Here is a 13,833-nt window from a genome sequence, read left to right on the forward strand (position 1 = left end):
CAGAAAAGTTCAGAGGGCAGCACAAAGAAGCAAGGCAATTGTGGAACTAATTGCTAAGTTGAACATATACTTTTAAAAATATGCTCAAGTACTGCAATTTATGGTTTCATATATAATTCTCATTTTATGTTTTTACATAAAGAAATGTTTATTTTCTTGACTTTTTAAAGGTCATACATTTTTAAAAATTGCAAATTAAATGTCAAAAAGAATATGAGGAGTCTAGGAAAATCATGAGTTGTTTTTTTCTTTTAAAGGTTTGGATACCTTACTTTATCATTAAACAAACAAACAAAACTTCCCGGATCTATTAGAACCAGAGATCAAAATAAAGATAGTAAGAACCTACTAATTATTACCTGAAAGGAATACTGAAAGGAACTCTCTCAACCTGGAATGTCATAGTCATGATTCAGAGCACCAATGTCGAAGAAAAAATATGGCAAGCATCAAAAAGAAACAATTCATTTACTGGGGAACATGAGGAATGTGCATGAACAGACAGCTTTTACTTAAAATGAGAGGATATCTTGGAATGTAATATTCCAAAAGGCAAAAGATACATCTACATTCAAGAATAACTCATTTAATCCTGCAGAGGAAAAAATGGACCTTTATGACATAGAGAACTTTCAAGCATTTCTGATGGAAAAAAAAAAAAAACTAGAGGAGAGTAGACAATTTTAAATATGACTGTAAGTCAAGAGAAACTGGGAAATGCACATTTTTGACCAATTAGAAAGACCTGAACAATGAAATAGTGTCAACATTCCAACAGGGTGAGAACAAACAAATGTCCCTTCAGAACCTCAGTGTCTTCAAAGTATATGAACAGAGCCAAATAAGCAAAATAGAGCTACTGGGGTGTATTGGATGAAAAAGAAGGACTATGGAAAATTTGGAAGGGTTGTGGGGAAAAAGCCACAGTGATGCACTATGAATGGGTACACCCATTCTGGAAAACAATTTGGAATTATACACAAAAAAAATTACTGAAGAGTGGATGTCTTTTGAATAAACTATATCACTGCTAGTCTTATGCTCAAAAGAGATCCAAGAAAGATAAAAATATCCTCTATTACATAAATATTTATAGCAGCTTTTATTATGTTTGCAAAAAAATCAGAAAGATGCTCATTGATTGGTTACTGGCTGTTATGAAGATTTTGAGAGGGGAAAGATAAGGGAAGGTAAAAGATTGAATACACCAGTATAAAAATCAAGAAGAAAGATAAAATTTGTTAATTCTCCTAATTGGGGCTCATGAGAAGAAAAGTATACAAACACAGAGGAAAGAGGAAGGGTGAGATGAGCCTCACTTACTTGAAACAGATAAAAGAGAGATGAATACAAAATATCTTGGTATAGAAAGACATCAAATTTAATAAGTGAACAAAGGGGAATGGGGAAAGGAATTAAAAGGGAGGACAATACCTTAGAGATGATGGCTAAAAGAAAGAAGCTAAAGATAGCTTCTTTATCCTGATCAGTGGATTAAAATAAGTGAAATGCAAGATAGGTAAAGAACTAGAATATAAAGAAGGCACTTTAGAATGCCTTTTAGACAATTGGATTAAACAAGTTATGGTATATGAATGCAATAGCCATAAAATTGTTATGCCATGATAAATGATGAAACAGATGATTTAGAAGAATCTTGGGTGGTAGGAACTGACACAGAGTGAAATTTTGGACAAATTTTGGAGGGTCTCTGGGTTGAGTTATAAACTCATCATTCTGGAAAACAGTTTGGAACTAAGTTCTATGAGCAAGCAAACTTTGACTCAGTCATACAACTATGAGACATTTATCCCCAAAGATATCAAGGAAAGAAAAAGAACTTTCCATATGTGTGTGTGTGTGTTTTTATATATATACACACACATATATATACATATATAAACACACACATATATGCACACATGCATATACATATATACATATATGTACACATATGTATATATGTACACATATGTATATATGTACATATATGTGTATATATACATATGTTTATATCTAATCTTTAAAAGAAATTAAATAAGAACTTTATTATTGTATTATTGTTTGGGATATGGTACTTTGAGGCCTTCTTCCTTCCAACCTTTTGTATCATTTCCCTTGAGAATATTAACCTTTTGTTCCTTCAGATGAATTTTGTCATTATATTTTTCTGACTCTATAAAGTAATTATTTGGTAGTTTCATTACTATGACATTGAATATATAAATTAATTTCAGTAGTATTGTCATTTTCATGATATTGGCATGAGCAATTAACATTTTCCAATTATTTAGTTCTGTCTTTATTTCCATAGAGTGTCTTGTACTTGTATACCTCCATCCTCACACATATACATATGCATACACTTATATTTATTATGTGTATGTCGGTAGCTAGTCTCAAATATTTTAGATATTTTGTTGTTATTTTAAATGGAACTGCTCTTCTTGCTGGCTTTTATTAGTAAAACTACAAAAATGTAGATGATTTATATGGGCTTATATTATATTATATATGTATGTACATATTATATGTACCAACTAAAATGTTTTATTCCTGATCTTATTGGAAAGATCTCTAATTTATACCCATCACATATAATGCTAGCCCTTGCTTTTAGAGAGACACTACTTACCACAGTAAGCAAAGGTCCATTTATTCCTACATTTTCTAGTATTTTTAAACAAAAATTAGCAATGTATTTTTTAAAAAAGGCAAACCAAACTTTTCTTTATATATTGCTATAATCTGATATTTTTTGTTTTTCTTTTCATTAACATTTTCTTTTAAGGAGAGCATTTTCTTGAATTTAAATAATCCTGCATTTCTCATAGAACTCTAACCTGGCCACATCGTAGAACCTTTTAAATGTATTATAGCCTATTAGCTATTATTTAAATTAAAATTTTTATATCAATATTCACTGGAAATATTGGTTGTCTTTCATATACATCTATATGTATAATATATATATATGAAAGTTTTTGGTTTTATTGGCCTATCATCAGTCAAAATAATTTTTAACAAATTCTCTTTATTTTTTCTTAATTAAATGTGAATTTTTTCCTTCATTTTTGATATTTTAAATTTTGTTTGTATCTTTTTAAAATTAAATATTTTTGTATTAAGTTTTGTTATACTTTTTTTGATTTTAAGAATTTCTATTTTGAGATTTATTTGAGCTCTTCAAATTTGTTGGTTTTATAGGTTTTTTTAATAGTTGCATGCTCAATCCATTGATTCCTTTCTTCCATTGATAAAAGTGTTTAAAGTTATAAATTTTCCCCTAAGGTAGCTCTGGTTAAATCTCAAAAATTTTGATATGGTATTTCTTTGTTGTCATTAACTTTAAGGAATTATCTGTTTCTATGATTTTTCTTAAGGAAGAAGTTAGTCTCCAATTAACTTTTTGTCCTTTTTAAAAATTCCATATTGAACAAAATTTTTATTGCATTTTAGTCAGTAAGGTTTTCTATGTTTGTTTGTGATGTTTTTAATGGAATACCGCAAAGTCAATTTTTATAAAGATGACATTTCCCATTTCCAGTTAAGAAACATAAATAATGGTTTCTATTCCCATTCTGAAATTGCCAGAGATCTATTATATGTAACTTTTCTAAAATTCTATATAGCTCTTTAATTTCTTTCTAATTTGTATAGCCAGATTTGTCTGTCTGAAATGTTCCACCCTATTCTTTATAACTTTACTATTTATTTCTCCCTGTAACTTGTTTAGCTTTGCCATTTGTGTTGTAACAGGAATAATATCTTGTAGCATTTCCCTACCACAAAGAGATTAGTTTTTCTTAAAAGGAGATAAAGTAATCTTGGGATCTGATTGACTCCTGTTTCCCTGACCCAGCTTCCTGGTCACTAAGGAAATAGAAAGTCTCATCCACATTCCGTGGATTTCTGATATGGTGGATTTCTTAAGACTCTGTGAGTCCTCTTGTCCTTCACCACATCCTGCATTGATGATCAACTGTATTTCTATACAGAGACTGCAGGGTACAAGTAAACCTCTCCTTGTTAAATGTTAAGTGAATTTTAAGTGCCTTTTTTCTTCCCAATATTGAACCCTAAGAGAATGCTGGCCTTAGAGCTGCCTCCAACATATGTTAAGAGTTCATCTTAGTTCACTGTCTATGGTACTTTTCAGCTTAATATAATTTCCCTGTTTATCTCTTTTAATCACAACTATTTTTGAAATCACTTCATTTGAGATCATGATTGCTAACTTTCATTAAAAAATTAGCTAAAGTATAATTTATTTTGCTCCAGCACCTTATTTTTTGCTGTTGTTCAGTAATTTTCTGTCATGTCCAATTCTTTGTGACCCCATTTGCAGTTTTCTTGGCAAAGATACTGGAGTTGTTTTCCATTTCCTTCTCCAGCTCATTTTATAAATGAGAGAACTGAGGAAAATTGGGTTGAGTGACTTGCCTAGGGTCACATAAGTAGTAAATTTCTGGGGCCAGATTTGAATTCAAGAAGATGAGTCTTCCTGACTCCAGCCCTTGTGCCACCTAGCTGCCCTTATTTGTGTGTATCCTTATGTTTCAAGAGTGTCTTTATAAGCAATACTATTGGATGTAAACAGTACTGTTGGATTCTGCTTTCTAATCTGTTGTTATTCTATTTGATAATCAAGCTTATCCTACTGACATTCACAGTTATGATCACTCATTTGTATTTCTTTCCAAACTCTTCTTTTATCCTTTTTCCTGTCTTTATTCCCCATCCCTTTGTTAAAAAGGAAGAGTATGGTGTGTTTAGTACCAGTGCTCTATGCTTATTGCAATCAGCTTCTTCATACCTTCCCCTCTTCTCTTTTCCTTACCTAGACCTCAAAGGTTCTTACACTTTCTTTTTTAAAAACTCCTTTTTAAAATCTATCCTATGACCTTTGAGTTTGTCCTGTTTCTCAGTAATCCCTCCCTGAATCTTCCTTCTCTTTCATTCTCCACTATTCTCTCTCCACTTTACTACTCTGTTGAGTAAATGTATTTTTATATCAAACTCCTTTATATGTGTACATGCACATATTTGTATGTGTCCTCCCTTAATTTGATCAAATCAGATGAAAATAAGGTTTAAGTGATACCTCTTCCTCTTGACTCTTACATTTTTGTTGCAGGAGTTATGGGGAGAGTGCCTCCTCTTACTCTGGCAGCAAGGCTGTTCCTTTTTTTTGACATTGATCATTAAACAAATAAGGCTATATTTATCATATAATCTTATATGATCCCCTACTACCAAGTATCTTATGTGAACTTTTAGTAAGGTTTCTTAAATGCATATCCACATATATATGCATATATATACATATATGTGATTGTAACAATATTTTTTTATTTATTTTTTTTTAATGCAATTTATTTATTTAACATATTTGGTTTTCAGCATTGATTTTCACAACAGTTTGGATTACAAATTTTCTCCCCATTTCTGCCCTCCCCCCCCACTCCAAGATGGCATATATTCTGGTTGCCCTGTTCCCCAGTCAGCCCTCCCCTCTATCACCCCCCTCCCCTCTCATCCCCTTTTCCCTTCCTTTCTTGTAGGGCAAGATAAATTTCTACGCCCCATTGCCTGTGTATCTTATTTTTTAGTTGCATACAAAAAGTTTTTTTGTTTTTGAACATCTGATTTTAAAACTTTGAGTTCCAAATTCCCTTCCCTCTTCCCTTCCCACCCACCCTCCCTAAGAAGTTGAGCAATTCAACCTAGGCCACACATGTATTATTATGTATAACCCTTCCACAATATTCATGTTGTGAAAGGCTAACTACATTTTGCTCCTTCCCAACCCATCCCGCTTTATTGAATTTTCTTCCTTGACCCTGTCCCCTTTCCAAAGTGTTTGTTTTGATTACCTCCACCCCCATCTGCCCTCCCCTCCATCATCCCCCTGCCTTTTATTTTTTTTTTATCTTCCTCCCTCTTCTTTCCTGTGGGGTAAGATACCCAACTGAGTATGTATGGTATTCCCCCTCAGGCCAAATCTGATGAGAGCAAGGTTCACTCATTCCCCCCTCACCTGCCCTCTCCCCTCCTCTCCTAGAACTGCTTCCTCTTGCCACCTTTATGCGAGATAATCCACCCCATTCTATCTCTCCCTATCTCCCTCTCTCAGTAAGTTACTCTCTCATCCCTTAATTTCATTTTATTTCTTTTAGCTATCTTCCCTTCATCCTCAACTCACCCTGTGTCTGCTCTCTCTCTTTTACATATATATATATATATACACATACATACACATACATACATATACACATAGATACATGCATACATACACATTCACTTATATATATACATAAACATATATATATGCATATATATATGCATATTCCCTTCAACTACCCTAATACTGAGGTCTCATGAATCATACTCATCATCTTTCCATGTAGGAATGTAAACAAAACAGTTCAACTTTAGTAAGTCCCTTGCAATTTCCGTTTCTTGATTACCTTTTCATGCTTCTCTTGATTCTTGTGTTTGAAAGTCAAATTTTCTATTCAGTTCTGGTCTTTTCACTGAGAAAGCTTAAAAGTCCTCCATTTTATTGAAAGTCCATATTTTGCCTTGGAACATGATACTTAGTTTTGCTGGGTAGGTGATTCTAGGTTTTAATCCTAGCTCCATTGACCTCCGGAATATCGCATTCCAAGCCCTTCGATCTCTTAATGTAGAAGCTGCCAGATCTTGGGTTATTCTGATTGGGTTTCCACAATATTCAAATTGTTTCTTTCTGGCTGCTTGCAGTATTTTCTCCTTGATCTGGGAGCTCTGGAATTTGGCAACAATATTCCTAGGAGATTTCTTTTTGGGATCTATTTGAGGAGGCGATCGATGGATTCTTTCAATTTCTATTTTGCCCTGTGGCTCTAGAATATCAGGGCAGTTCTCCTTGATAATTTCCTGAAAGATGGTATCTAGGCTCTTTTTTTGATCATGGCTTTCAGGTAGTCCAATAATTTTTAAATTATCTCTCCTGGATCTATTTTCCAGGTCAGTGGTTTTTCCAAGGAGATATTTCACATTGTCTTCCATTTTTTCATTCCTCTGGTTCTGTTTTATAATATCCTGATTTCTCATCAAGTCACTAGCTTCCACTTGCTCCAATCTCATTTTTAAAGTAGTATTTTCTTCAGTGGTCTTTTGGACCTCCTTTTCCATTTGGCTAATTCTGCCTTTCAAGGAATTCTTCTCCTCATTGGCTTTTTGGAGCTCTTTTGCCATTTGAGTTAGTCTATTTTGTAAGGTGTTGTTTTCTTCAGTGTATTTTTCAGTATTTTTTTGGGTCTCCTTTAGCAAGTCATTGACTTGTTTTTCATGGTTTTCTCGCATCCTTCTTATTTCTCTTCCCAATTTTTCCTCTACTTCTCTAACTTGCTTTTCCAAATCCTTTTTGAGTTCTTCTATGGTCTGGGGCCAGTTCATGTTTTTCTTGGAGGCTTTGGTTGTAGGCTCTATGACTTTGCTGTCTTCTTTAGGCTGTATGTTTTGGTCTTCTTTGTCACCAAAGAAAGAATCCAAAGTCTGAGACTGAATCTGGGCGCGTTTTCGCGTCCTGGCCATATTCCCAACCAACTAACTTGACCCTTGAGTTTTTCAGTGGGGTATGACTGCTTGTAGATTACAGAGTTCTATGTTCTACGTTTGGGGGGGAGGTGCCAGCTCTGTCAGAGCCGCACTCCTCCTTCCCCAAGGACCCCCAGTCCAGACTGGGCTCAGATCTTCGGCAGGCTGTGCACCCCTGCTGTGATCCGCCACTTAATTCCCCCCACCAGGTGGGCCTGGAGCCGGAAGTAACAACAGCTGTAGCTGCCCCACCTCCGCTGCCCCCGGGGCTGGAAGCCGAACCGCGAACTCCTTCCACTCCTGCAGCTTTTCCCACTAACCTTCTCCGCAGTCTTTGGTGTTTGTGGGTCGAGGGGTCTGGTAACTGCTCACGTATTCAGGGCGCTAGGGCCCCCTCCGCCCGGCTTCTGGACTGGATCGTCCACGCCGCTCAGGCTGGGCTCTGCTCCACTCCGTTCCCAGCTCCCAGCTCCCAGCTCCCAGCTCCGTGTGGAATAGAGCTCACCCAGAGACTATCCAGGCTGTCCTGGGCTGGAGCCCTGCTTCCCTCTGCTGTTCTGTGGGTTCTGCCGTTCTAGAATTGGTTCAGAGCCATTTTTATAGGTTTTTGGAGGGACTCGGGTACGGAGCTCACTCTAGTCCGTGCTTACCAGCCGCCATCTTGGCTCCGCCCCCCTGATTGTAACAATATTACTATATTTTGCTCTGTTGTATGAAATATTTTCCCCCATCAACAAATATTTTAAAAGTGTAGTTTTTGATTCTAAAGACAATAGTTCTTTAATTGTGTAACTTATGAAGATGAGTTCTGTTGTTTGCGAAATCCTGCCTATTACCTTCTGATATTTTAATCAAGGATATCCTCTTTCCCTGTGTAGATAATTCTCATAAAGGTTTTAGATGGTAGTTCTTAACCTGAGATTCATGGGGAATTCAGGTGGCATTTGTTTTTCTAATAGTTTGATCACTATTTCAATATAGGTTTGCTTTGTAATTCTGAATATTTATTGCACTTAAAAATTTTATTCTGAGAAGTTGTACATAGACTTTACTACTTGACTAAAGGTCTAAAACACACAAAAAAGATTAAGAACTCTTTTTTTAGAAGGGTGAGAAAGTAGAACTGTATATCAGTAGTTATTGATGTCTTCTTCACGGCTCCTCTGTACTTAGCTAAGCTGATATTCAGAGGGCAGATACATTCTGAGAGGAGGCAGCTAAAATTTGGGGTCAAGAAGACTGGAATTCAGATCTGGTCTCACATATTTGCTACCTATGGTGTGTCTCTGGACAAATTATCTAACCTCTGCCTGCCTCAGTTTCTTCATCTGTAAAATGGGGATAATAATAACACCGACTTCCAAGTATTGTGAAGATAAAATGAGACAGTATTTATAAAGTACTTTGAAAATCTTAAAGCTCCACACAAATGCTGTTATATTATTATTATATTCTGTCATGTCTCAAGTTTTCTAGAGCCTCCCAGAGATTATTCTTTGGCTGGAAATGTTGAGGGCTAAACCCAGGGAGTTAGGAATCCTGAGATCAAAGTTCACAAGGCAAAGTCACCTGGAATGATTTCACAGACCCAAGCAATCTTTAAGTCAGGCTGGCAAAAGTTTATTGTTAGGCTTTACAGTGGTCAAGAGTTCTTAAGGAACCTGCAATCTAAAAGGAGATACAGGTAAAGATTATATAGGATATTCTATAGTAAAACATGTGCCAAATATGCTAATTAAGTGTTTTGGGGTGGGATGGGAATGGTTAAGGAGTAGTTAATTCTTAAAGGAACATGCACATCTAGTATCTACTGCCAGGCATTTTACCCAGAGTTCACTGGGAAATAGCCCGGGGGGGGGGTACATGGAAGTGTGATTTTAGGCCTGAAAAGTTACTAAGTCAAATAACAGTCAGGACTGACTGGGAAATACCCAGGCTGTCCCCATCAATGTCTTGTTAAACCAGATAAACATAAGGGAGTATTACATATATCTAAGTCTAAGATACATATCATAGGTCAGTGAGTAGTAAGTATGGTTATGAACCAGTACACAGCCAGTTTAGCCCATACACAGCTGGTTCAAACCAATAAATTCTATAAGTAGGGCATGCTGCTCTTGAGCTGGAGAGAAACTGCCTGAGACAGTGTTTTGAGGCTAGAGAGAGATGTGACTTAGAACTGGATGCGGTTTTGGAAATGGGGTCCAGGAGCAGGCACCCAAGCAGGGGCTAAGGAGAAATGTGATATTAGAACGAGAGTCCAAGCACAGGCACCCAAACACCTCATCAGAATATCATAGAAGAATTGTAAATACTCATAGGCTTTAAAGTAGGTTTTGTATAAATCCTACTATCTGTAGCATATGCTCTCAATAAGTATGAAAATATGAATTTTGGAAAAAATGTTTTGTGGTAATAAGAAAGTTGGTAAGTAGCATTTTCATTTCTATTTATAAGGACTTCATAGGTATAAATCTGTGACTTCCCTGAATAACAACAAACTTTCCCTGACCATGCGTTATTGTTATAAAGGTTTTGTTTTTCTTTCTTTTTTTCTTTTTCTTTGGGGGACCAGGGGGAAATTAGAGGGGGAAAATTCTTGATGATTTTTAAAAAAAATTTAAAACACAAATGAAAACACAAAAAATAAAACTAAACAGAACTAAAAACGCTCTCTGACCACCTGTCTGCTCTATCTATCGTCTTCCTCATTAGAATAAAAGCCCTCGAGGTTTAGCACTGTGGCTGGCACATAATGAAATGGTTCAAAGTAAAATGGAACATATAAGATAACACCTTTTTATTCACTCCATTCATTTATCTCCCCTCCCCAACATTGTCTCATTTACAGTGTTTATTTCAAGGTTCTTTCCTTAATCACTTTTAACCTTGTTTTTCTTGGAAATTAAGTGTTCAGAGTTTTCTCTCTTCTTCATTTTTCTTGAATTTGTAAAGTTAACATCTCTATGTTTGTAAAAAATATAGTCCCATATCAGACCCTACAATAACTATCATCTTATGCAAATCACAACTTCTCTGGGTCTCAGATTCCTTTTTTTGTAGGATTAGGAGGTTATATTGGATGAACTCCAAGGTCCTTTCTAGTTCTAGTTTTCCATTATAATATAAGAACAAAAATAGATACTAATGAACACATTACTTTTCACAGTAGCAGCACTTGACATAACATTATTTAATGTTTATAAAGTCTTTACTTGTTTTTTGAACAGGTTTGCCAACTTAAAACACAGTTCTATTAACATTCAAAGTGTCTAACCATTATAATGTATGACATAAATGAAAATCTCTCTAGTGATGAATAAACATAATGAGTATAACGGGCTTCTGATTTGTTTACCTTCCAGGTGACCCTGATGCTTTGAGATGATATGGGCTCAAGCTGAACTTCCTGAGGTGGACCATCAGGAGCTGTATGAAAATCAAAAATCCAAATGCAGGTTAGAAATCTGCTTCAAAAGCACATGGCATAAAATATCAGTAGACACTGACATGTTTGGCATGAAAAAGAAAACAGGGTAGTTGCATACAAAGAATGACATATTTCCCTTTTATTAAAAAACAAATGATAAGATCTTACAATTGATATTCATAAATATAAAGGCTTAGCAATTTTAAGAGCAAAACAAGATTGTTGAGCCACCTTTTAGGGAGCTCCATTTAGTGACAAATACTGAATGAACTCGCTTTTGCCCTGAAGTCTTGTTAAATGATATGTAATTTTTGTGGCTATTTGCTGTTCTGAGCAATGTGAAGAAGGAAACCTTTATAATTTTTTTCAAAAGACCTGTCTCTAAATTGTCTCTAATCTCTCTAGTCTGAATATGGGTTTCCAATTGATTTTCTCTTGTTAGGTAGGGACTATATATATATATGAGAGGAAAAAATTTTAAAATAAAAAAAATGTGAGTGGAAGCATATTATGGAAGCATACTATTTTTTATGATTTTATAGATTAATCTACAAGAGATCTGCAAGCAAAGTTTTTAATCTTGTTTCTCAGCTACCCCTTGGTTAACTAGAAGGATGTGTCTTACTGTATTCTCCAGAGTCAGAAGAGTCCAATTCTAGTACTCTGGGTTGATGGGGGCAACTAGATATCAGCTAGATTTCCAACCTAGGCATTTTTGCAAGGTGGCAGAGGGTTGAGCAGCTTGTTAAGGAGGTTCAGGGCATATTTCGTAAATAATCGTGTTAGTTTGTCAAAATATTACAAATGCAATGCTACATAGCTATTAAGTGTCTTAGGGTTTTTGGGGGGGCAATCTGGGGATATTTTTATTTGGTGCTTTGTTTTCTGTATTCAAAAGTTCTGAACAGCTGTTTTTAGTATTATTTGCAGTATCATGTTATTCAGATTCTTTTACCTGTTATGCTGTTCTGGGAGATCTATGATTCTTAAGTTCTTGCTATACATCTTGTCTTTGAGATCAATATATTTTGCTTATAATAGGGATCATGTTTGCTTTTAAAAGTTATTAATTTTCTTTTTTCTTCCATATTCTACATTTTGAGATATTAGTGTGTTTAATCAGTTGCTCTCTCATTTGCTTCTTTGGAGAAACTTGTCACTATGTTTTGCCACTAGTGTTTCTATTAATCTAATAATTTTTGCTGTGTTGGCCATAGCATCTGCCATATTTTTGGACATAAGTGGCCAAAGCAACGCATAATTACTGAACTGTAGGACCTCAATGTTATCTCTGAAGGGGGCTCACAATATTGGCTGCAGTGCATGGTAATGATGGACAATTGTCCTGTTGCTCAGCTTGACATGCTCCTTGTAGGATAGGGTGTATTGAAGGGATGGTGGTTCAGTCTGTCTCATGTAGGTCACTGCACAGCTGCATTGGATCCTCACTAGGCTCAGATTCTTCTGCGCTGGACAAGGAAGTTTGCTCTGCTACTGAGCAGTCACTAATGGGTGGAGCTGGGCAGCCTATTCTGTTAGTGGCTAGTTGCTACCAAGCTGGATTGGACAGGTTGTTTGGCTGCTTCTCAGGGTGGGAAATCTTTCCAGAATGGGTCAATCCACTGAACTCTTTGGGGTCTCTCTTCAATGGATGGATAGCTCTGGTCTTTTCTTCCTTCAGCCACTAGCTTGGCTGGGTGGTACTGCATTTTCTTCAACTTCAGTTAAAGCATTGTATTAGTACTACAGAGATGATTCAGCTAAAGCTATGACTCAATGAAGGATTGGTTTTTTTTGTTTTTTTTTATTTTCTTTGTATCCTCAACGCTCCCAATGCTTAGTACAGGTACATAATAGTTGCTCAATAAATTTTGGTTGACTTGATTTGATTCACTTGATTCTCTCAACAAACCTGTGAGGTAAGTGCTATTATTATCCCTATTTTACAAAGGAGGATGTTGAGGCTGAGAGGTTCAGAGGACTCATATATAGTTGAGGGAAAGGACTGAATAAGCAGAAAGAAGCATGAAACAGTTTGCTTGGCCATATTAACTGCCCCTAAAGACCAGATAATATAACGGAAGCTGCATGAGGAAGAAACTCAATTCAACAAACATTTCTGTACAAGGTTCTGGAAATACAAAGATTTAAAAACTAAAAAAAGACTCCCTGTCCTACCTCCTTGAGGAGATGTGAAATATAAATAGTTAAGGAAATAAAAGATACTTTAAAGAAGGAGAAAGCACTAACAACTAGGGGAACTAGGAGTGCCTTCATGGAGGAGGCACTTGAACTGAAACTTGCAAGAAGAAAAGGATTGTAAAAGATGGAGGGGTGGAGGAAGTTTATTATAGGCATTGGGAAGGAGCAGTGAGTGCAAAGGCATTGAGGTGGGAAATAGAAATCCAGTTTTGGAGAATAGCAAGTAAACTAGGTTGGCTAAAGTAGAGAAGAAGAGTGATGAAAAATACTGGAAACGTAGCTTGCAGTCAGGTTGTTAAGTGCATTAGATGCTAATTTGAGTAGGCTGCATTTTATCTTATAGGAGACTAACAGGCAATTGGCGTCTAGAAGGAATTTACTCATGCAGACCAATTAAATCATGGGTCCAGTCAATGTTCCCATTTCATATTCTGATCAATTTCTTTTGAATTCCCTGTTTTGATAGAATATAGTTCTGTATAGTAGAGTTTGAATTTCACTTTTTTGTTTTTTATTCGAACATGATTTTCTTCCCTTTATTTTCATGTTAACTAAAAGTTAGTTGATACTTTTCAGTAAAGTCTTTTCAGTGGAGTAGCTTGTAGCTTTGTTTTAAA

General features: G+C 35.7%; 1 protein-coding gene across 1 annotated transcript in view; it reads right to left on the bottom strand.

Moving 5' to 3' along the window:
* DSCAM (DS cell adhesion molecule) overlaps positions 1-13,833 on the bottom strand; it is a 776,379-nt gene that overhangs the window by 170,008 nt on the left and 592,538 nt on the right. Inside the window, exon 16 of the mRNA XM_036744150.1 lies at positions 10,943-11,013. Within this exon, the coding sequence (XP_036600045.1) occupies positions 10,943-11,013 (71 nt within the window). The remainder of the gene's footprint in view (positions 1-10,942; positions 11,014-13,833) is intronic.

The sequence above is a fragment of the Trichosurus vulpecula genome, chromosome 2 (genome assembly GCF_011100635.1).
Source record: "Trichosurus vulpecula isolate mTriVul1 chromosome 2, mTriVul1.pri, whole genome shotgun sequence".
In the NCBI taxonomy this organism is placed as follows: domain Eukaryota; kingdom Metazoa; phylum Chordata; class Mammalia; order Diprotodontia; family Phalangeridae; genus Trichosurus; species Trichosurus vulpecula.